At 37.4% G+C, this 24692-nt stretch overlaps 1 protein-coding gene and 1 long non-coding RNA gene across 3 annotated transcripts; one reads left to right on the top strand and one right to left on the bottom strand.

Annotated features, from left to right (window-relative positions):
* The first annotated feature begins 2911 nt into the window (after nt 1–2911).
* LOC308689136 lies at nt 2912–8145 on the top strand. Its single transcript, XR_014029958.1, has 5 exons — nt 2912–3092; nt 3304–3532; nt 5623–5734; nt 7096–7202; nt 7373–8145. It is a non-coding gene; the product is annotated as an uncharacterized lncRNA (long non-coding RNA).
* On the bottom strand, nt 6288–21233 carry LOC308689134 (uncharacterized protein). 2 transcript variants are annotated; one of them, XR_014029957.1, is made up of 9 exons: nt 21029–21233; nt 19189–19277; nt 18558–19018; nt 17648–17879; nt 16434–16531; nt 14563–14626; nt 13927–14004; nt 10755–10852; nt 8096–8439 (listed from the first exon to the last, which is right to left on the bottom strand). XR_014029957.1 is itself a non-coding variant. In XM_081362700.1 (5 exons), exons 1-4 carry the CDS (start codon nt 11838–11840, stop codon nt 7813–7815), a joined length of 321 nt encoding a protein of 106 aa, XP_081218826.1. In that variant the 5' UTR covers nt 11841–12019; the 3' UTR covers nt 6288–7161; nt 7796–7812. The 2 variants fall into 2 exon arrangements, 1 of the variants encoding a protein (XP_081218826.1); XM_081362700.1 differs by lacking the exons at nt 13927–14004; nt 14563–14626; nt 16434–16531; ... (2 more) ...; nt 19189–19277; nt 21029–21233 and adding exons at nt 6288–7161; nt 7796–7864; nt 11814–12019 and having other exon boundaries at nt 8296–8439.
* Between the last annotated feature and the right edge of the window lie 3459 nt (nt 21234–24692).

Raw genomic sequence — 24692 nt, 5'->3', positions numbered from 1 at the left:
GAACGACTCAAGCATGATCCGGTTGTCCAGTTCAACTTAATGACTCGATGGGTGCTTCTCAAAAGTAAGGATGCACATATCGGCTGCCATGAAATCAATCAGCTTTTGTTTTTTTTAATTATTTTTAAAATTATAATTATGGGTGGCTGATGTAACGGTCCAAACATCTGTAGTGGAGAGACATAACTTTATTTTGTATATTTAAATATTAAAATCTTTGGAATCAATTATTTAGTTGTAATGATGCTATTCATGTTTAAGTTTTGTGGCTTGTAAGACCGTAAAATATTACCTACAGTTAAGACAACACCAGAGTGATAAAATACTGTTGACTGACATTATGGCCCGGTTTCACAGACGAGGCTTAGATTAAGCTAGGATTAGGCCTTAGTTTAATTAGGACATTTAAGTATCTTATATAAACATGCCTTAGAAAAAAAAAATTCTGGTGTGCATCTTGAGACAAAACAATGACACTGACATTTTAAGATTTGTCAGTGCAAGTTGTTTTCAGTTAAAACAGCTCAAACATGCATTTTAGTCCAGGATTAGGCTTAAACCTGGTCTGTGAAACAGGGGGTACGAGTCCGTCGCTGAGCTGACATTTGCCGAATCCACTTTCCTGAGTTTAGTTCCAGCCCTAATTAAAAACACCGGAAGCACCTAATCAAGGTCTTTGTGACTACTAGAAACGTCCAGGGGTGCGTTTCCCGAAAGCATCGTTGGCCAACTATGGTCGCAAGTTCATCGCAATGCCCATTGAACTCTATTGGTAACGACGGAACTTGCGACCATAGTTGGCCAACGATGCTTTCGGGAAACGCACCCCAGGCTGGTTTAATGGACTCTTTTTACAAGTGATGTTATTTCCTCACATTATTTATGTGCTATCAGCTTGAGTTTGACATGTAAAGAATCTTTAAAGTTCTTAATTACCATTTTTTGTGATTGTTTGTACATTTGATACAATACTAAGTTTAATATTTCAGTTCATGAACATTGACTTTGTGGCTCTTGTCTTGCTGCAAATCCCACAATTGCTAATGTTTTTCAGCATATAAAACAGAGCTCTCAATAAAGCTCCGTCCAAAACACACTTTCACTCCTCAGACTCAGTTGCTCAAGAAATGAAGCGTTGTGTTGGAGTTCTGAGTTCAAGTCCCACTATTGCTTATTTAATTAATGCTGTAACTGAGCTAAAAATCTAAATAACCTGCACAAAACTAAAGCCTGCATCACAATTTGCAAAGTCTGATTGGCTGATTGAATATGACTGTCTTAGTTCAAAACATGCAATTGCTAATGTTTTTCATCATATAAAACAGATCTCAACAAAACCAGTCTAAAACTCAGTGGCTCAGATGTTAAAGCATTGTGCTTTGAGTTGAAATCTTACTCTTGGTAAGTTAAATTGTTGTTTTAATTATTGGTGCAGCCCAACTGAAAATCTATATCACCCATTGCAAACTTCACAAAAGCTGTGGTTCAATGGTTGATTGCGTGCCTTCTGTGGAAATCTTGGTTCAAATCCCACACTTGCATAAAACATAAAACAAAGCTTTCAATAAAACTCAATCCACAACACATTCGCTTCAGTGGCTCAGGTCATAAGTTGTGTTTCAGTCTGGGGAGTTCTGAGTTCAAATCCCTCTTTTGCTTATGATAAAATGTTGTAGCCGAACTGAAAATCTAAATCACCATTTAAAAAACCTTGGTTTTCTGCTTGGGTTCAAACCCCACTATTGCTTATGTTAAACCCCACATACTGCATTATATCCAACACACATTCCCAATATCCAACAAAACTTCCCAAGTGCCAGCACTCAGTGTGAAAGCCATAATGGTGCAGTGGCTAAACACATCTCAGATGTGGATAAGACTGCAAAAAAGCCTTGGGTTCAAATCCCAGGTTGGCTATAGATGATCCCGCATTCAGCAGCACTTTAATTGGTTTATTGTAAAATCCCAGCTCGCATACAGGTGAATAGTGAAATATAAGTTCCTTCACATGTCTCAGCAAGAGATCTGTGGCTCACAGGTAAGAGCGCTGCCTCACGAAACAACAGATAAAGATTCAGAAGACTTCATGAGCAAATGCTGTGCAATGAAAACCTGAACTGTGTAAATTAGCAAGAACATCAGTTTCACAAAACACTATCTCTATTATTAAACATGAATCCAATAGACTATACTACACCACAACATCAGAAGATAAAAAGCGCTACTACTTATTATTCTGCATTATAAGCCTTATAGGAATCACCTACTTAGATTCACATGATAAAGATCATGCAACAGCAGGGTTAAAGTAACACTTTTTAAACAGAGAATGAGTGTCTGACACAGAAAGATCAGCTTCACCAAAACACATTAAACCCCTGCTTTGACACATAGAAGAATGATACATCAACTAATTCAAATGATGATTGCTATATAATTTGTGGTAGTGACTTTACAAGAGAAAAGCACTTTATGTGGAAAGTGACATTCGTGATTCCTGCACTTTATAACAGTGTGTGTCGGTTGTTTTTGCACATGGGCTGAAATATGTGTTGTTAAGGGACATTACGAGTCTGTCACTGAGCTGTCATCTGCAGGATTTGTACTTTAATGACCTTAAAACTACCAGAACGAGTTGTGTCGACTGTCAGCAGGTGTCGTGTTGTTGTTGACAAGAATCTATAAGTGTCATGCTGAACGTGAAATGAGCTTACACCGCCTAGAGGAGCGGATGACAAACTGCACAGTTTCTACCAGACGAATCATGTAATTAGCACCAACAGGCTAAAAAATTACTTCAGGTTGGGTTATTGACTAAGTTCTTATGCGTCCAGCAGCGCTTACTTTAAAAAATTCATACTCAAAAAATCCTATTACGTTAAATAAGACAGCTGATCACCAGCTCCCTCCTGTGGCCAATAAGTGCATCAACAGTATCACTAGATGAAAACGCCAAACTCAAACTGGCCGTCTTTGGCGAGAGGACATAAATGTTTGATTTTACATATTTTAAAGTAAATCTATGATTTTGTCAGGAACTGGACCAGCGGATAAAGTTGTAATCTACTAGTTAATTGACTCTCAACTAAAGGGTAAGACAGATAAAACGTCTGATGTGTTGAACTGAAAGTTACATGGCCGAAATACAAACACAAATAAAGCAACAAAATATATTACTAGACTTCTTGAATGGTTTGTTTATGAGTAAAGAAGAAATTTGAATATTTTGATTTGGCGTGATATTTGTCATTTTGTTCACAATTAAACAATGATTTCGAGTCGTTGTTGTGTTGGTATTTCCAGATTCAAGCAGTATAACTGTCATATACAGCCCCTCCTTGTGGACATGAAGTATATCTGCATTAATAATTGATGACACCAGCAGGATTAAAGAGACGGAAAGAATTTTGAGGAATCAAAGGAAGAGGAGCGCCTGGATAGTTGTCTTGACAGTCCATCCTACCCGTCAATTGTCCTACTAAGGCTTACTGCGCATGCGCACATCATTTTTGTCACGCTGAACAACACGCCCGTAAGTTTTTACTACTTGCGTGAGAACTTATTCATCTAAGGCAAGTTTTTGACTATTTATTTTAATTTTTATTATACCAAGATAATACAGTAATGAGAACTGTTTACGGTCACATTCATACGAAGCCAGCTAGCAGCAGTGATCATCTTAGCATTTATCATGAAAAAGTTAGGCTGTGGCCGGGGCATATGATTTGATAATTGGTGTAAAATTTAAACACACACAATTATGCCAAAATGTCCATTTTGTCGAGTATCCCCATAAGATCAGTCTTACAGTTTTTCTCAGTCGCTTTGGTGCATTTCTCACATCACTATTTACATTTATACAACAGTTAATGCAGTTCTCAAAACAATTAGTACAAACTGCAAAACCTAGTTGATAACCTGCAAAAGCGTGTCACTTGCTCAAAATGGATAGCTCATTCCTCAAAAGCAAGTATTCATGTCAATGAAAGTGTCAGTGTCATCAAGATGAAAAGTCCTGACACCATTGATTATGAACAAGATCATGTTTTCATTATGACAGTTTACTCTGTAAATGTTTTCCAATGCAAAAAAGTCAGATCTTGGTGACACTACCTGAAAATGCTCAAGACAGCACTATATACTATTTGCACAGCCATTTGAAAAATACAGTAAAGTTACACATTACTGTATTTACAGTTTTTCTCGGTCGCTTTGGTGCATTTCTCACATCACTATTTACATTTGCACAACAGTTAATGCAGTTCTCAGAACAATTAGTACAAACTGCAAAACCTAGTTGATAACCTGCAAAAGCGTGTCACTTGCTCAAAATGGATAGCTCATTCCTCAAAAGCAAGTATTTATGTCAATGAAAGTGTCAGTGTCATCAAGATGAAAAGTCCTGACACCATTGTTTATGAACAAGATAGTCAAATGGCTTAGTCATGTTTTCATTATGACAGTTTACTCTGTAAATGTTTTCCAATGATAAAAGTCAGATCTTGGTGACACTACCTGAAAATGCTCAAGACAGCACTGTATACTATTTGCACAGCCATTTGAAAAAATACAGTAAAGTTACACATTACTGTATTTAGTGAGGTAACTGAGTACAAGACACTGAATATGTATGTTTCACATTTTTACTGCATATGCTCTTTGCAATTCTAATTTGTTCACAGCATTGTGCAACAGAAAAAAATACACCCTTATTTACAACAAACATAAACTCCCTTTGGGTAGAGCTGTGCACAACTGTACACAATATTGCAGTATATTGGAACTGAACATACAACATACATAGTACTGTAATCATTCATACACATCCAGACGTTCCTCATCAGTGAAAGCTGAGATTCACCTGAGAGAAATTGTTCAATTTAGGAGACATTTTCAGAAAAAAAAAAAAAAAGATTTTAAAAAATGTGTAAAATTTGCTTGACAGATTTTGACAACTAGTTCGACATTTTTGTATGTAATGACTCAAGCAATGAAATGAGGACTATTAGTTTTATATGGAATGACTATTCAGCATTCACAAGTATAGTTAATTTTGACTGACATGACATAAGCAAATGATAATGTTATAAAACAGCAGAGAGTTGTATGAAAGCAATAGATGCATGTCCAAAAGCATTTGCAATTTGTTGGAAGGAATGAGACACTGCTACTATGATGTGCACAAATGACTAAATGTTGTGGAGGTTGAACTAACTGTTGTGCAAATGTAAATAGTGATGTGAGAAATGCACCAAAGCGACTGAGAAAAACTGTAAATGAATTAAATAAAGTATCAAATGAATGTAGAGTGTGAGGCGTGTGAGATCCGCGTCTCTGTCAGCAGCAGCAGGTCTTAAAGTGACAGCAGTTTTCATTCATAAATATATATATATTTAAAATATACTCTGTTGTTTCTGCATTCATTTGGAGATCAATTGTGAAATTATTACATTATAAAATATATTAATTTGAACTTTAATGTTTGTAATTATGATCAATCACATAAAAAATTTGATTAATCTAGCCCCCCCCCCCCCCCCCCATTGATTTACAGCACTATATATATAGTATAAAGTATATATAAAGTATCTGTCTGTACTTATTTCTTGCATTTTTTGACAGCTATGGAAGATAAGTGGGAAGCACTGTATAATCTTCTGTCAGTGGGATCGTACGCATCAGGGGTCCAAAAGGCAGAACATTCGAAGATATGCACTTAAATTCAACCTAAAGGGTAGTTATTTTAACTTTAAATTTCTTTTTATTTTATCATTCATTTGTTGCCATCTTGATCTTTAATTTTCAACAATGCCAAGTGTCCTTTTAGTCTAATTTTCAACAATGCCAAGTGTCCTTTTAGTCTAAGCCTTTTAGTCCTTTTTCTTTTTAATGTAATGGAAAGCTTTTTTATGGAAGTAAAAGAGTGCTCAAAACCAAAGAGGAAGCCAGGATGCTCTTTGATGAATTCCATTCCTCTCCCATTGGTGGGCACACAGGGATTGGTAAAACACGAGCTGCCATCTGTGCCAGATTTTACTGTCATGGCATGTCAGTTGACATTGAAAATTGGGTATGTGTTATATATTTTATATACTTATATAAATAGTTATTTTAGTTTATATCTATATATACAATTTCTGAATAGTATTGGAATGTAATCAATGTCAAAAAGTTGGAAAGCCTTTGACTGCTGTGCAGTGCTTACAGTGCATCAAGGTAAATAAGTGCAGTAACATACAGTATACATACTAAATATTTTTCTGTGTAAAAATATTTAAGACTGTATTATATAAAAGGAAAAAGAACTTAATGTATTTGTTGTGAATATGAAAACTGATATATTAAAGAAGTGCATGAAATCTATATTGCTTTTACAAGCTGTCACATTTAACACCGATCTTGACACTGTATTCACCCATATACTAGCGTTTTTGGCTTACAAAGTGTTATCTGACTTTTATGAAATCATTTCTGTAAAAGCGCTTTTGGAAATTTTATGAGGAGTTGCCTTTCTCTCACTAGTTCTGCTCACTCATTTCTTACTTGGCCCCTCCAGATGCTTTGTTTCATGTTCTTTGTTGTATGTTGCATAAATTAATTTTTTTTTTTCCATTGTCAGTTCAATAGTTACAAGTTGTTGTTTTTTACATGGTGTACACAGTAATGATTTTCATGACCTTTTAAGAAGAGATGCTTTGTAACTTTATGTAGGATAGGTTACCAAACAGTCAATCTCATCGCTTAAGTATCAAACAAACTATCTAAAGATGAAAAAGGGCGCTTTTTGTGTGTATTTTGGAAGCTATTGAAAACTAAATGCTTGCTGCAACATTCATGGGTAAGTAAATACAAGTCTTAATTCAATTTCAAGGAAAGTGAATATATTTATCATTTTCTTGTTCATTTTCCAGATTTTATATATCATTTAGTGTCTGATATATTCATGGTGCATGTATGATTAACCTTAGCAAATCACTATATTTCATATATAAATGTATCCAATGTCTGGATTTTTTTTTTTTTTCAAACCCTGAATATAGTGCAACACTGCTTTATTTATAAGTAAACATGATATATTTTTTTTTAACTTTTCAGGATTTGTGACTGGATCCTGCATATCTCCATCTCTTTCAGACGAGCGTGGGATGTCCAGTTTCAGCTCTGTCAGAAAAAAACAAAAACAAAGTAAAAATGAACACAAGGTATCAGTATAAATCAAATGTTACTGCATTCATTAACCATTAGCATACGGTTTTAGATTTCTGAAAAGTAATTTGTGTTGTATGTTAAAAGCTTGAAGTATTACAAATAAGAGTTAGTTATATACATAATGCATGTTTTTTTCCCCCATGTAAACCTGACTAATGCACAGCGGCGTCAGAGCATGCAGCTAGAGCGGACCCTGCATGCACTGGACGCACAGTATCAGCGGGAGCTGGCGGGGTATAGGGTGTTGAGAAGATCCCTGGACCACCTCGGCAGCCGAAGTGCTGTCAACAGACCTTTGGCCCTGCCTTCAACCTCCCCTTCCTCCTCAAACCAACCCAAGCGGGCACCCTTGCAGTCCTGCTGCCCAAACCACATTGTGTGCCCAAGCTGCATTAATCTGGACATTTACTGAAAAAACTGCATTTTGTACCCCAGGAGCACATTTTTACTGAATATTTTAAATAAATCTGTGGCCCATTTATATTAGTACTCAATAGAATCGGAAGGTTGGATACTAGTTTTATGGTTTGAAGCAATTATTATCCTAAAGAGTTTCATGTTATTGAATCCTGGGAAAAGTACTGACCTGTCACAGCTGCAGATTCAGTGGCTCCGCCCACTTGCATGAGTTTGACCTGTCACCTGCCTGTAGAGCCTGTGAAATGCACATTTAGCAAAGCATTATTTTCCAAATGCAAGTTGTTGTTTTTTTCATGTCACACAAAATAGCAGATGTATTTCACAACAAAATGTTCATAAGAAAATAAAGTTGCTATACAACTATAAAATGTGTCATTTTTAAAAGAGTTGCATTGTGATGGTGCATAAATCACTACATTTTTTTTCCATTGTCAGTTTAATAGTTACAAGTTTTTTTTTTTTTTTTACATGGTGTACGCAGTAATGATTTTCATGACCTTTTCTCTGTCATACTATAAAAAACAAAATAAAAAATCATACATCTCAAAGTTGTGTTAATGGTCATTCATATTAATTATTTAGATACTTATTTTAGTTGACTGTGGTATGACTATGATTTTTTTAAATGATTAGAATAATACTTTTCACTTTGTGCGATAACATAACTCTGGAACAATGTTCCACTTGTCATGACAAATACAGAGCACTGGGCGTCTCTCTCGTCCTGATATGAGGCTCAAGTTGAGATGAGCATTGATGAAGTCGGCAGGACCCTCCAGCAGTGGATAATGAATTGTTTTAGCTTCAATTCTGTCAATAAATACAAAAAAGCACCATACACACACACACACACACACACACACACACACACACACACACACACACACACACACACACACACACACACACACACACACAGTTATTGTGCTAGGAATTATTCATTTAAGTTCTTAAAACTGACCATGCTTGAAAACTAGTTTATTAGAAACATTACCCCCCCCCCACACATTTCCTAATGTTTCCATGTAACAAAAATAACCTCTTCAAGCTCAGTGGAGTGAGACAAAAGCTTGTAGTTTTACATGCCAGCCTTGATCTGTTGTTTAAACAAAAGTCTTAGAAGAACAAAACTACAACAGAGACCTGGTCAAATCCCACAGATGGAGTAATCATTTGCCTTTTTTGACAAAAATAATTCACATATGACCCAAAAACAAACCATGCCTCATCATAGCTTTTGTGGCGCAGAGGATAATCATTTGCCTTCAAACATGAGAGTCTTGGTTCAAATCACAAACTGCACAAACACCCTTAAATTTAACGGACTCAGTGGCGCAGATGATAAAGCGTTTGGCTTTAATCAAGGAGACAAGAGTTCAAATCCCACTATTACTTAGTTCATTCGTTTTTCAAATTGTTGCCATTATTATATTAATAATCAAGGCCAAAAATCAAGTCTCAATGTGAAAGCCACAATTCTGGCTAAACACACGTTCTGTGATGGTAATGGTGCACTGAAGTTAAGGTTCAAATCCCATCTCAGTTTGCTGGTCCCGCAATTTAAGTGAAATTGTTACCGATAGTTCTTATATTAAACAAAGTGGCCAAAACACCAACTCGCAGTGTGAAAGCCACAGTGGTGCAAGTGGTTAAACACACGTTAGTTGTGGACAAGGTTGTTCAGGAGGCATGGGTTCAATCCCCAGACCTTCCACTCAACAGACTCAGTGGCTCAGTTGATAAAGCGTTGGGCTTTAATCAAGGAGACCAGAGTTCAAATCCCATTCTTTGCTTATGTTGAATTGTTGTGATTATATCAAACAAAGTTGCCAAACACAAACTCTCAGTGTGAAAGCCACAGTGGTGCAAGTGACTAAACACACGTTCTGTGATGGTAAAGCTGCGCTGAAGTTAAGGTTCAAGTCCCACCTCAGTTTGCTTTCTCCACAATTTAAATTAAACTGTTATTGATAGTTGTTATATCAACGAAAAGGTCTTAGACACCACTAATAGGCGTGAAAGCCACAGTGGTGCAAGTGGCTAAACACTCGTTCTCTGCTGATAGGTTATGCTGGAGGCATGAGTTCAAACCCCGGACCTGCTGACTTTTTCCTTCAAATAAAACAAAGCTATCAATAAAAACCCATCCAAAACACCCTTCAACTCAACAGACTCAGTGGCTCAGTTGATAAAGCGTTGGGGTTTAATCAAGGAGACCAGAGTTCAAATCCCATTCTTGCTTATGTTGAATTGTTGTGATTATATCAAACAAAGTGGCCAAAACACCAACTCTCAGCGTGAAAGCCACAGTGGTGCAAGTGGCTAAACACACGTTCTGTGATGGTAATGGTGTGCTGAAGTTAAGGTTCAAGTCCCACCTCAGTTTGCTGTCTCAACAATTTAAATTAAACTGTTCTCGATAGTTGTTATATCAAATAAAGTGGCCAAAACACCAACTCTCAGCGTGAATGCCACAGTGGTGCAAGTGGCTAAACACACGTTCTGTGATGGTAATGGTGCGCTGAAGTTAAGGTTCAAGTCCCACCTCAGTTTGCTGCCTCAACAATTTAAATTAAACTGTTCTCGATAGTTGTTATATCAAATAAAGTGGCCAAAACACCAACTCTCAGCGTGAAAGCCACAGTGGTGCAAGTGGCTAAACACACGTTAGTTGTGGACAAGGTTGCGCTGGAGGCATGGGTTCGATCCCCACCTCAGCCTGATTTATTGTAGAATCACAGGCCTCATCCAGGTGAAATACAAGTTCCAGCACATGTCTCAGCAAGAGATCTGTGGCTCACAGGTAAGAGCGCTGCCTCACGGTTTCAGAGGTTGCTGGTTTGATCCCAGCCAGATCTCCGCGATATGAGTGAATGGTGTATGTGTGAAGGGGCGGGGATGTTTCGGGTCCCCCCCCGAACCCCGTCACAATGTCCAGAAGGGCTTATACTTCTTGATAAAATGAAAAAAAAATTAGCTGTCTAAAAATTTTGGCCCGCTGTCCCTTCCCCACCATTTTAGGTTCCCATCATTTGCTTTGTAAAGGGATGACCCTCCAAAAAGAAAATAATGGAAACCTACATGTTTACAGCCAAACAACAACATTCACACGTTAGAAGTCTTACCTGTCCATCAGCAGAAGTCCATCATTACAGTGAATGTCTGTCCACACGTCCCACAGCTCTGCTTCTGATGACTGGACGCTCCAAACACATCCTGCATTCTGTAGAGGAAACATAAACACAAACATTACTACATACTGAAGAACTACATCACAATTTAATGTCTAAACAATAGTTAAATGTAATCGGTTACATAAATTAAATTCCTAAAGCTGTACAGAGTAAAAAAATATAATACATAGTATGAATGCTGAATCAATAATAATATTTTGGTTCAATCTCCTGTTCTTTTAATAAGTCACTGTCTTACAGGCCAGAACTACAGGAACATAAGAAATAGAAACAAACACCCTCCTTCAGTTGTGAGTGCTGACCAAAAAAGTTCAATGTTACTGTGATTTTTACATTATTTGGAACTTTTAAGGTCATGATTAAGTTTAATTCACCATAAACAATTAATAAAGAAAAATAAGATCACAAATCTAAGTGTTAACGGGTCACAGTTAGTTATTAAATAGCTAAATTATAGATTATTACCTAAGGTAAGACTGCAACGACAGAAGAAAACAAGATTCTTACTTCATAATATGAATATCAGAGTGCGATTCATTCAAAGATTGTAAAGGCAATGCAAAACAACTGATTCATTCAAAGATTGTAAAGGCAATGCAAAACAACTGATTCATTCGTTACTCTAAAAGTCTGACAGTGAGTTCAACAAGAGCAGAATGTAAACAAAGTCTGTGATAAACCTTCATAGCCTTCATAACTGTCAAATAACAAGACTTTACGTTAAAGACCACAACAAAATGAACGTTTAGTGCGTTTTAGTTCATGTTCGTTCATTTTAGTCACAATAAATGCAACTTTCAATCATCAAAATATGAACTTAATGAAATAAACTGACATGAGCCATGCTATGAAATATCAGAAGAAAGTAACAACACATAACTAATTAAAAACTTAAATAATAACTTAAGAGCACAGAATAATGACTTAAAGTCTTAGTAAGTTAAGAAGATAATGCAAGAGAAAAGCACTTTATCTGTAGAGTTTCCTTACATTACAGTTGAGTCGCTCGCGTGACATCTTTGCTTCCTGAACTTTATCGCGGCGTTTGTCGGATTTGTTTGTTTATGGGCTGAAATATGTGTCGTTGAGTGACATTAAAACACTGTTATCTGCAGTTTATGTAGTTTAAACGGTGTGCACGTGTTGTGGCCACTGTAACAAGCGTCATGTTGTCAAGCATCAGAAGCTGTCAGACTGAACCTGAAACTCGCTGACGCCGCCTAGAGGAGCGGATGGAGAACTGCACTTCAGTTTGAAACCACATGATCGAGGCGGCGGCCAGTTGTAGGTGAGGCTGAAATATCAATTTCGAATATTTTCCGCAAAATCTAAGATTTTGTCACGGTCTCGACCAGCAGAGCAACACGGATCTACCAGTTTTATAAAATGAACCAGATCAGCTCTCAACTGATGATGGGGTAAAAAGATGAAATGTGTTGAACTCAAAGGCACGTGCTCAAAGTGTAAACATATAAAATACGGTTTGAGTTTCTTCTGTTTGTAAGTTTTTTGTTTGTTTGTTTAAAGTAGCTGTTTGTCTGTCTATAGTTATTTATAATGATATGCATCATGTTTGTTCACAGTTAAACAATGCCCTCGTGTTGTTGTGTCAGTTCAAGTAGGTTTAAGCAGTTTTTATAATAAAGCACGATTGGGAATTTGAAACACAGACAGATCAAGACAAATCATTACTTATCAAAATGACTGTCTAAATCTATAAACCAATGCAATTGCTAATATTACGACTACAATGTTGTGTCTAATAGTGTCTATTTACTGATTAAACACACAGGCTGAGATCAGATCAGAATAGTGTGTGTCCGCTGCTCCCCTTGTGGACAATAAGTGTGTCTGCAATAATATATGAAAACAGCAGATGCAGGAGGACATGGGTTTTAAACACCTGCACATGGTAAAAGCTCTATGTCGCTTTCACGTCTTGTAGTAGAGACTGAATTTAATTGGGAATGAACCTAAATTGCCCCCCTAAGGGTAGAAATCTACAGACATATATACATTTACACACAGCAGATAAATTATAGTAATACATCAGTTAGTTCTGAAGTTGATATTCAGTCCAACAGCATTGGGACTTTTGTTTCTGAGTTCCAGACAGACTGTCAGATTATTGCTGGAGATTTTACACCGACTCTTTCTGCAGGTTACATCGAGACGCCAGTAGTTGGCGATAAAGTGACATTCATTCAGTAACGAAACAAGCGAGTGACTCAAGAATCATTCATTCAACTGATTTGTTCAAAACATGATTCATTTAGCCATTGCAGGCAGAGAATGTGTCTCTATGAGCCAGAGCTGATTTTAGACAGCATTTAAACACAGTTAAGTGAAGTATAATATCGGTCAATGCAGATTATTGCGGAAATGTTTGGCCATGGAGAAGTAATCTGCAAACAGGTCATGAATGATAAATTATTTGTCCTACAATTTGTTTTTACTGATTAAATACAGCATTTATGGGATCATGCACTTTCAAAAGAATGCAACATCTGGTAAATAACCTCCTGATTTTTTTTTTTCTTATTAGATGACTTCTGCTGGAATAGATCTACAGTGATGACTGTTTGTAGAGCTCAACTCCAGTCCTGGGAACCACAGCGCTGCACATTCTGCTTGTCTCTCTTATTTAATAGCAGTTTTAGTTCATGCAGCTCTGAAAACGTGTTGATGATTTGAATCAGATCAGATGTATTAAATAAAAGAGACAAAATTACGCTGTGCTGGAGCAGGATAAAGAAATACAGGTTTGACGACTGAACAGACATTTAAAGGTTTATTTTAAAAAGTGCTAAGTATTGCAAATGTTATTAAAGCTCTGTAAAAACTTTACTTAATTTTACACCACTATGATGTAAGTGTGCCCCATTGAATAATTCAAAATTCCACACACACGATCTTCACGAACACTTAACACTTGGGCCAAATACAGGAAATACATCCTGTAAATACATCAGACTCAAGTGTTGGTATTGGGACAGGCCCTATATTTAGCATGTCACCTTCTGATGATGTCTGTTTGAACTTAAGTCACCTAAACTGAGGTTTATTTGCATAAACAGCACGTGGGAAAACAAGACGTTCTTACCGCTCACAGTTTAGAGTGTGTCGGGTGATTGTCCATGACCTCTTCTAACCCGGAGCGTAGGAGAATGTCTCTTTCTGTCTGTTCGAGAACACATAAAAGGTAGTGAGTGGGAAAGTGGGTATAATTCTTCGTTTTAAATAAAGTTGACGACACCTGCTGGTCAAAATGGTGAAGATGTAATAAGAATGCAGTGCAAACATGTATTGACACCTTTAACAAACCGATTGCAGATGTTTCCATTGTTATTAAATAAATGTACAAATCATTAAATCCCATTAAATAAGAAGTGTGAAGTGTTTTATTAATGTGTAAGGCTTTGGTTAATCGGGCCAGTAAGATACAATAACTTTCACACTCCATTTTTCTACACACGTTTGTCATTAAAACTGAACCTAAACTATAAAAGTGACCTGAGATCAGTTAAAACTATATTAGCTGCTGGTTTATGAGTTTACCAGGTTAACGCCACCTAGTGGTGAAACATATGTTTCGAAACAGTATGAAGTGGCGAAGCATTGTTTTGCAGTAATCAAATGCCAGTTTGACATGTGCTCTGAACCAGTGATTCAAACAAACGATTGGTAAATGTTTTAAAGCTGCATGAAGCAGTGTTACATATAAGAGCTGTAGACTCACCGGTGTTAGAGTCCCGACATGTCTTGTTCACACTCTCTTACTTTCCCATCTCTGCTCTGCTGTTCTATAAATAAAAAATGAAAAGTTGCTCAAATACAGTCGAAACATTGAAATGATTTCAAATTATGCTAAAAATGTAAACGTCTAAGAAATGTAGTGATCTATGTCTTTAAAAAGCAAAAACAAAGATGCAGACATCAGTGGGAGTGATAAAGAGATGTAGCCTAGAAATCTAGACGCACCCTAGCGGCAGCAAAATGTATTTCGCAGCCAGGGTAGTCTAGCAACTCTCCGTTGACTTTCGAGCTGCAAAAACCCAGATTGGGTCAGGCCAATCACGTTGTGTATAGAGTAGGCGGGGGCGGGCTTAACATACACGACAGAGTTGCGACGGTTACCTGGCTGCTGCCACTTGAAAACAAAGAATGGCGGCTGCTGATGGAGAACAACGGTCTTTCGAATCGGCTCTGGCCGCGACTCTGGAGGACTTGGAGTTAAGTTTTTCTTTGAGAAAAGAGCAAAGAACGGCACTTAAGTCATTCTTAAAAAAAGGAAGATGTGTTCGTCGTTTTGCCAGCCAGATATGGCAAAAGTTGAATCTATCAACTAAGCTCCGCTGTTGGGAAAACACTCTGGTTGGTTGAAGCGCTGTCCTATTGCGTGCAGAGGGAATTTGAAAGACAGCCGTTTATCCCGCCCCTCGGATTGAGCCGTGACTATGGTGAGTTTCCAGACCTAACATCTTGATGTAGGTCTGGCTTGCCAGGCTAAAAGAGATGTGCTTCCATATAGGAAACTGGAATCCAAACCCCATTAAAGCTTGTAATGTTTTGTTGTTATTAAATCATACAAAATGCCTGAAATACCTCCAGCCTATGTGAAACCCAAGGTGTGCTAGTGGCGAAACAACACTCAATATGAAAGCCACAGTGGTGCAAGTGACTGAACACACGTTCTGTGATGGTAATGGTGCACTGAAGTTAAGATTCAAATCCCACCTCAGTTTGCTGTCCCCACAATTTAAATTAAACTGTTATTGATAATTGTTGTATCAAGGAAAAGGCCCTAGACACCACTAATAAGCGTGAACGCCACAGTGGTGCAAGTGGCTAAACACACGTTCTCGGCTGATAGGTTATGCTGGAGGCATGAGTTCAAACCCCAGACCTGCTTTCTTTTCTGGTCTGTTTTTTCAAATAAAACAAAGCTATCAATAAAAACCCATCCAAAACACCCTTCAACTCAACAGACTCAGTGGCTCAGTTGATAAAGCGTTGGGCTTTAATCAAGGAGACCAGAGTTCAAATCCCATTCTTGCTTATGTTGAATTGTTGTGATTATATCAAAGAAACTGGCCAAAACACCAACTCTCAATGTGAAAGTCACAGTGGTGCAAGTGGCTAAACACACGTTAGTTGTGGACAAGGTTGCGCTGGAGGCATGGGTTTGATCCCCACCTCAGCCTGATTTATTGTAGAATCACAGGCCTCATCCAGGTGAAATACAAGTTCCAGCACATGTCTCAGCAAGAGATCTGTGGCTCACAGGTAAGAGCGCTGCCTCACGGTTTCAGAGGTTGCTGGTTTGATCCCAGCCAGATCTCCGCGATATGAGTGAATGGTGTATGTGTGAAGGGGCGGGGATGTTTCGGGTCCCCCCCCGAACCCCGTCACAATGTCCAGCAGGGGTTATGCTTATTGATACAACGAAAAAAAAATTTAGCTGTCTAAAAATTTTGGCCCGCTGTCCTTTCCCCACCTATTTAGGTTCCCATCATTTGCTTTGTAAAGGGATGACCCTCCAAAAAGAAAATAATGGAAACCTACATGTTTTAGAGCCAAACAACAACATTCACACGTTAGAAGTCTTACCTGTCCATCAGCAGAAGTCCATCATTACAGTGAATGTCTGTCCACACGTCCCACAGCTCTGCTTCTGATGACTGGACGCTCCAAACACATCCTGCATTCTGTAGAGGAAACATAAACACAAACATTAGCCAACTACATATAGTATATCTAAAACATTCAAATTAAGTTAGTCTAAATAAATAAATAAAATAAAAAAATCTTAAAGCTGTGTGAAAATTTGTTGCAAAGTACATGAAAATGATTTGTTCTCAGTTTAAATGATGCTATTATTTGAATGACAGTTTTACAGGCTACAAAAGGATACGAACACTGAATATAATAGGGAAAAAAGCCTACTTTCCACCCTTCAGTGTGAGAGCTCACGCTTGATGCTTAAACATTTTAACTGTAAAGAACTGCCCAAGTGGAGTTATAACTTTGAGATGAAACCTTCCTTCAAACCACAGTAATCCTAAAAGACATGTTCCCTGCACATGGATTGATCCCTGACACACACTACACACACACCAACTGATGCTATTAACAAGCATCAATCCACTAGATTATTACATACAATAAGACAACTAACAACAACAGAGACTAAAACCACGATTCCTCATTATTCTACTACATACATGTAACAAGAACTACCGATTCATTTGTTTATCTAAAGTTCTGACAAGAGTGCAGGTTGTAAACAAAGTAATCTCATGATGCTATTAATTCAATGACTGTCTTACAAGCCATAAAATAATGAAAACCCTGAACACATAAACGAAAAACTAACTCCCCATTCAAAGATCCAGACTTACAAAACATCAGAACAATATTAATATAAAGAAAACCAATTGCAAAGTGTGTAACGTTAGTCACTGCTCTTTACTTTCTTGTTTCATGCTTGTAGTAATATTATGACATTTTAATTAAGATGTCATTTTAAAGGCAGTGTTTTACTCTCATATCCCAGTCATAACAGGAAGTAGAAGAAGAAGAGCATGAAGCAGCAGGAGAACATCAGAGCTTCACACAAGACACAACTCCTGCTGACTCTCACATACATCCAGAGACGACTGCGATATCACCTGAGTCCTTCTTATTCCACTGTATAGTGTGAATATCAGAGGGCGATTCATTCAAAGATTAAAAAGGTAACGCTACAACTAGCGACTGACTTGCAATATAGTGCGTGAAAGTCAATTGACAAGAGAAACTGACTTCATGCTAAAGGTACTTACAGGTGAGTCTTGTGACATACTCGGTTCCCTCATTTTATCCGTCTGTGTGTCGACTTTATCTGCAGTTGAGCTGGAATATGTGCTGTTAAAGTAACGTTAAGAGCTGTCATCATCTCTTCTGCAGGATCTGCACGTGTTGTTGTGATTGTCATCAAGCGTCATGTTGTCAAGCAGCCGAAGCGTCAGACTGAAGGAGAAACCCGCTTCTGCCGCTAGTGGAGCGGATGAAGAACTGTTTATATATGTGTATTTTAATAGAAGAGTAGAGAGGACAGAAGAAAAATGCCATTTAAGTTCATTAGACTCGATTTGCGGCGGTGTAACTCACACAAATCTCCACAGGAGGGCGAAAATCATTTTAAATGGACTTTTTTTGCATATTTATTTATTTAAAAAGACAATAGGACACAACAAAACTCATACACAGATACTGATACAGTTAATACAAAGAATAACTTAAAATATAACAATACATTTATTACAGCGTATATTTAGCGAATATATCAGTTTCAGTGTCATATAGTGTTCAGTGTTTTCATATTTCAGTGTCAAATAGTAATTCACACATGACTCCTATAGAAATAAAAAAACATTTCTATAAGAATAGATCTGGTTTTCTCATAACTGAATAATAAATCTAAAGAAATACTTCACAAGATTTATTGTGTGTTTATTTCTGGACTGAGTAGTCAATGAATTATCAATCAATGATGATCATCTTTTACCCAGCTTAAACATACGCTAAGATAAACTTTAAACCTAAAACAACATCACTGCATCACAATCTCTGTGGCTCAGCGGATAGTTGTCTCCCTTACCAACCAGAAAGTCCTGGTTCAAATCCTATGTTTCTTAACGTTATTCATCATTTAACACAAAGCTCTGGATCAAACGTGTTCAGATCACTCACCGCATCAGCTGTCTCAGTGGCTCAGGAGATAAAGAGTTGTGTTTCAATCACAGCATCCTGAGTTCAAATCCCACTATTGCTGACTTTCAATAGTTCTCATTAGACAAGTTGTCCTGAGAAGCAGTCATTGGCACAAAATCCATGATGGGCGAGTGGATAAACACACACTCTCTGAGGACAAGGCTGTGATGAAGACACGGGTTCATATCTCACTTTAACTGCTTTATTGAAACTCTCAGGAGAAAAGTGAAATACAAGTTCCAGCACATGTCTCAGCAAGAGATCTGTGGCTCACAGGTAAGAGCGCTGCCTCATGGTTTCAGAGGTTGCTGGTTCGATCCCAGCCAGATCTCTGCGATATGAGTGAATGTGGTGTGTGTGTGAGTGGCGCGCCCAAAGGAGGGGGATACCAGAGCGGTCTCCCCCCGGAGCTTCCGTCACAGTCACCAGCAGGGGTTATACTTTTTGGACAGAACGAGAGAAAAAAAAAAATTATATAAAAATTTCACCCCCTCGTCCCTTCCCCACCCACTTAGGTTCCCATCATTTGCTTTTCAAAGGGGGAGGCCCTTCAAAAACAAAATGATGGGAACCTACATGTTTAGCACAGTAACACACACATATACATTACCTGTCCATCAGCAGAAGTCCATCATTACAGCCAACGTCTGTCCACACGTCCCAGAGCTCTGCTTCTGATGACGACCAAACACAGTCCTTCTGTGAGGAAAGACATAAAATAAAAAAAGACATTACTCCATATTCTACAACTCAAATGAGAATGTGAAAGTTACACTATAATCGGACGGTAATTTTTACTCATGTGGATGTCTGTAAAAAAAAAAAAAACGTGCATGACACCTCAGTGATAAAACCATTTATTGATAGTGAAGCCGATTTTTACACGGGTGGTGGGAGAAAAACACACACATTAGATATTCGGACGGCAATAAAATCACAGACTAACCCCTGTAAATGTTGAAAATACCTTACGATCCCATGAGAAACTATTACCGTCTGATTAGGGCTTTTGACTAAAGACTAGTTAATAGATGGAAATGGAATAAATTGAAAGCCTAAAGCAGTACAATGTAATATATATATATTACTGATTATATTATACCTCTTCAGTAATGCTGTATCAACAATAATCTTTTAACGCAATTAAAATTAAGAGGAGACTTTAAACACGAGTAATGCTAAAAGACTAATGGTTTTAGCGGGTTCTGGACTGTATATATGACAGTTTTCATTAGAAGAAAAGCACTGCAGCACTACAAAACCATGAAGCCGCAGACATACACTACACACACCAACTATTTCTATTAACAAACTGGATTATTATATACAGTACGACAACTAACAACAACAGAGACAAAACCCACGATTCCTCATTATTCTACTTCATTACACATACATCAGAGGACGATTCATTCAAAGCTTATACATGTAACACAAGAACTACTGATTCATTTGTTTATCTAAAGGTCTGATAGTGAGTTCAGCAAGAGAACAGGTTGTAAACAAAGTCTGTGATAAACAGTAGAAGATGTGACAAATATGCTCGTTTCATACATACTTAATTGTCAAACAACAACAACAACAACACTTTAGGTGAAAGACCCCATCAGAACTAGTTATGTTAACTTTTAATGTCACGATTAGGTTTAATTCACCATAAACAATTAATAAAGAAAAATAAGATCACAAATCTAAGTGTTAACGGGTCATAGGTAGTTATTTAATAGCTAAATTATAGATTATTACCTAAGGTAAGACTGCAACAACAGAAGAAAACAAGATTCTTACTTCATAATATGAATATCAGAGGGCGATTCATTCAAAGATTGTAAAGGCAATGCAAAACAACTGATTCATTCAAAGATTGTAAAGGCAATGCAAAACAACTGATTCATTCAAAGATTGTAAAGGCAATGCAAAACAACTGATTCATTCAAAGACTGTAAAGGCAATGCAAAACAACTGATTCATTCAAAGATTGTAAAGGCAATGCAAAACAACTGATTCATTCAAAGATTGTAAAGGCAATGCAAAACAACTGATTCATTCAAAGATTGTAAAGGCAATGCAAAACAACTGATTCATTCGTTACTCTAAAAGTCTGACAGTGAGTTCAACAAGAGCAGAATGTAAACAAAGTCTGTGATAAACCTTCATAGCCTTCATAACTGTCAAATAACAAGACTTAACGTTAAAGACCACAACTAAATGAACGTTTAGTGCGTTTTAGTTCATGTTCGTTCATTTTAGTCACAATAAATGCAACATTCAATCATCAAAATATGAATCTAATAAACTGACATGAGTCATGCTATGAAATATCGGAAGAAAGTAACAACACATAACTAATTAAAACTTAAATAATGACTTAAGAGCACAGAATAATGACTTAAAGTCTTAATAAGAAGATAATGCAAGAGAAAAGCACTGTATCTGTAGAGTTTACTTACATTACAGTTGAGTCGCTCGCGTGACATCTTTGCTTCCTGAACTTTATCGCGGCGTTTGTCGGATTTGTTTGTTTATGGGCTGAAATATGTGTCGTTGAGTGACATTAAAATACTGTCATCTGCAGTTTATATAGTTTAAACGGTGTGCACGTGTTGTGGCCACGTAACAAGCGTCATGTTGTCAAGCATCAGAAGCTGTCAGACTGAACCTGAAACTCGCTGACGCCGCCTAGAGGAGCGGATGGAGAACTGCACTTCAGTTTGAAACCACATGATCGAGGCGGCGGCCAGTTGTAGGTGAGGCTGAAATATCCATTTCATATATTTTCCAAAAATTCAAAGATTTTGTCACGGTCTCGACCAGCAGAGCAACATGGATCTACCAGTTTTAGAAAATGAACCAGATCAGCTCTCAACTGATGATGGGGTAAAAAGATGAAATGTGTTGAACTCAAAGGCACGTGCTCAAAGTGTAAACACATAAAATACGGTTTGAGTTTCTTCTGTTTGTAAGTTTTGTTTTGTTTGTTTGTTTGTTTAAAGTAGCTGTTTGTCTGTCTATAGTTATTTATAATGATATGCATCATGTTTGTTCACAGTTAAACAATGCCCTCGTGTTGTTGTGTCAGTTCAAGTAGGTTTAAGCAGTTTTTATAATAAAGCACGATTGGGAATTTGAAACATGGGACAGATCAAGACAAATCATTACTTATCAAAATGACTGTCTAAATCTATAAACCAGTGCAATGGCTGATATTACGACTACAATGTTGTGTCTAATAGTGTCTATATACTGATTTAACACAGGCTGAGATCAGATCAGAATAGTGTGTGTCCGCTGCTCCCCTTGTGGACAATAAGTGTGTCTGCAATAATATATGAAAACAGCAGATGCAGGAGGACATGGGTTTTAAACACCTGCACATGGTAAAAGCTCTATGTCAGTTTAAACACAGTTAAGTGAAGTATAATATCGGTCAATGCAAATTATTGCAGAAATGTTTGGCCATGGAGAAGTAATCTGCAAACAGGTCATGAATGATAAATTATTTGTCCTACAATTTGTTTTTACTGATTAAATACAGCATTTATGGGATCATGCACTTTCAAAAGAATGCAACATCTGGTAAATAACCTCCTGATTTTTTTTTTTTCTTATTAGATGACTTCTGCTGGAATAGATCTACAGTGATGACTGTTTGTAGAGCTCAACTCCAGTCCTGGGAACCACAGCGCTGCACATTCTGCTTGTCTCTCTTATTTAATAGCAGTTTTAGTTCATGCAGCTCTGAAAACGTGTTGATGATTTGAATCAGATCAGATGTATTAAATAAAAGAGACAAAATTACGCTGTGCTGGAGCAGGATAAAGAAATACAGGTTTGCATGAGAACTGAATCATGTGTCATCTCTGGGTGGAGGAATGTGGTTCTTCACCGTATCCTCACTGATGAAGCCTTGCTTATCCTCACAACCTACCTCATGAAGTTGATTAGTGGCCTGTCCCAATACACACACTTGCAGTCTTGGCCACTTGACAGGAAGTTAAATGCACAAGACTGTCCCGGGTCTGATAAATGCCAAAACGCATTGCCCTTAATGGACACTAAATCCACATTTTCTCTAATACCACATCAGATCGATATTTAAAGCGTATACCATCATTCATCATGTTTTTGAACTCACATGACCCAAAATCAGAAGATGTTGAGAAAAACTTTAGCATGCATGTTAAATGAATTAGATATTACATACAATTTGCTTTGGTAGTTAAACTTAAAGTGCACATTTTGTTGGTGTTTTTTTAAATGTCTGCAACTGCTTTATAATACTAGAAGCATCACAATTACTAAATGTGTTGTCTGTTACATAGGGACGACTGAACAGACATTTAAAAGTTTATTTTAAAAAGTGCTAAGTATTGCAAATGTTATATAATTCTTCGTTTTAAATAAAGTTGACGACACCTGCTGGTCAAAATGGTGAAGATGTAATAAGAATGCAGTGCAAACATGTATTGACACCTTTAACAAACCGATTGCAGATGTTTCCATTGTTATTAAATAAACGTACAAATCATTAAATCCCATTAAATATGAAGTGTGAAGTGTTTTATTAATGTGTAAGGCTTTGGTTAATCAGGCCAGTAAGATACAATTAACTTTCACACTCCATTTTTCTACACACGTTTATCATTAAAAGTGACCTGAGATCAGTTAAAACTATATATTAGCTGCTGGTTCATGAGTTTACCATGTTAACGCCAAATACCAGTTTGACGAGCGCTGCACTTCTGATTCAAACAAACGATTGGTAAATGTTTTAAAGCTGCATGAAGCAGTGTTACATATAAGAGCTGTAGACTCACCGGTGTTAGAGTCCCGACATGTCTTGATCACACTCCCTTACTTTCCCATCTCTTCTGTCCTATAAATAAAAACATTAAAAAGTTGCTCAAATACAGTCGAAACATTAAAATTATTTCAAATTATGCTAAAAATGTAAACGTCTAAGAAATGTAGTGATCTATGTCTTTAAAAAGCAAAAACAAAGATGCAGACATCAGTGGGAGTGATAAAGAGATGTGCTTCCATATAGGAAACTGGAATCCAAACCCCATTAAAGCTTGTAATGTTTTGTTGTTATTAAATCATACAAAATGCCTCAAATACCTCCAGCCTATGTGAAACCCAAGGTGGTGCTAGTGGCGAAACACGTCCTTAAATCACAGAAACCAAAAACAAGCCATACCTCATCAGAACTTCTGTGGCGCAGAGGATAATCACTTGCCTTCAAACATGAGAGTCTGAGTTCAAATCCCAAACTGCTGACTTTTTCCTTCAAATAAAAAAGCTATCAATAAAAACCCATCCATAACACCCTTCAACTCAACAGACTCAGTGGCTCAGTTGATAAAGCGTTGGAATTTAATCAAGGAGACCAGAGTTCAAGTCCCATTCTTGCTTATGTTGAATTGTTGTCATTATATCAAAGAAAGTTGCATAAACACCAGCTCTCAGTGTGAAAGCCACAGTGGTGCAAGTGGCTAAACACACGTTAGTTGTGGACAAGGTTGCACTGGAGGCATGGGTTCGATCCCCACCTCAGCCTGATTTATTGTAGAATCACAGGCCTCATCCAGGTGAAATACAAGTTCCAGCACATGTCTTAGCAAGAGATCTGTGGCTCACAGGTAAGAGCGCTGCCTCACGGTTAAATAGGTTGCTGGTTCGAGTCCAGCCAGATCTCTGCGATATGAGTGTATGCTATGGTGTGAGTGAGAAGGTGTGGGGGATCATGGTCCCTCTCCTAAGCTCCCGCACGATGTCCAGCAGGGGTTATGCTTTTGACTGGAAAAAAATGAAAATGACTATAAAAAAAAAAAACATCCGCTGGCCCTGAAAATGAAATGAAAGAAAATTATGTTAATCACACATTTACACACCAACAACACACTGACATGTTAGAAGCATTACCTGTGCCCGAGCAGATGTCCGTCAAATAGCGAATGTGTCCTCACGTCACTGGGTGTCACGGTCCAAACACATCTCTTTTTCTGTGGGGCAAAGACATAAATCAACAAAGAGGTTACTCCATACTGATATAAATTAACATAGACGTCGCTCTATATTGTATATAAACATAAACTTTTATAATTCCACAAA

The sequence above is a fragment of the Scardinius erythrophthalmus genome (assembly GCF_964197995.2).
Source record: "Scardinius erythrophthalmus genome assembly, chromosome: 4".
NCBI classification, from domain to species: domain Eukaryota; kingdom Metazoa; phylum Chordata; class Actinopteri; order Cypriniformes; family Leuciscidae; genus Scardinius; species Scardinius erythrophthalmus.
This window is presented reverse-complemented; position numbering and strand designations above follow the sequence as displayed.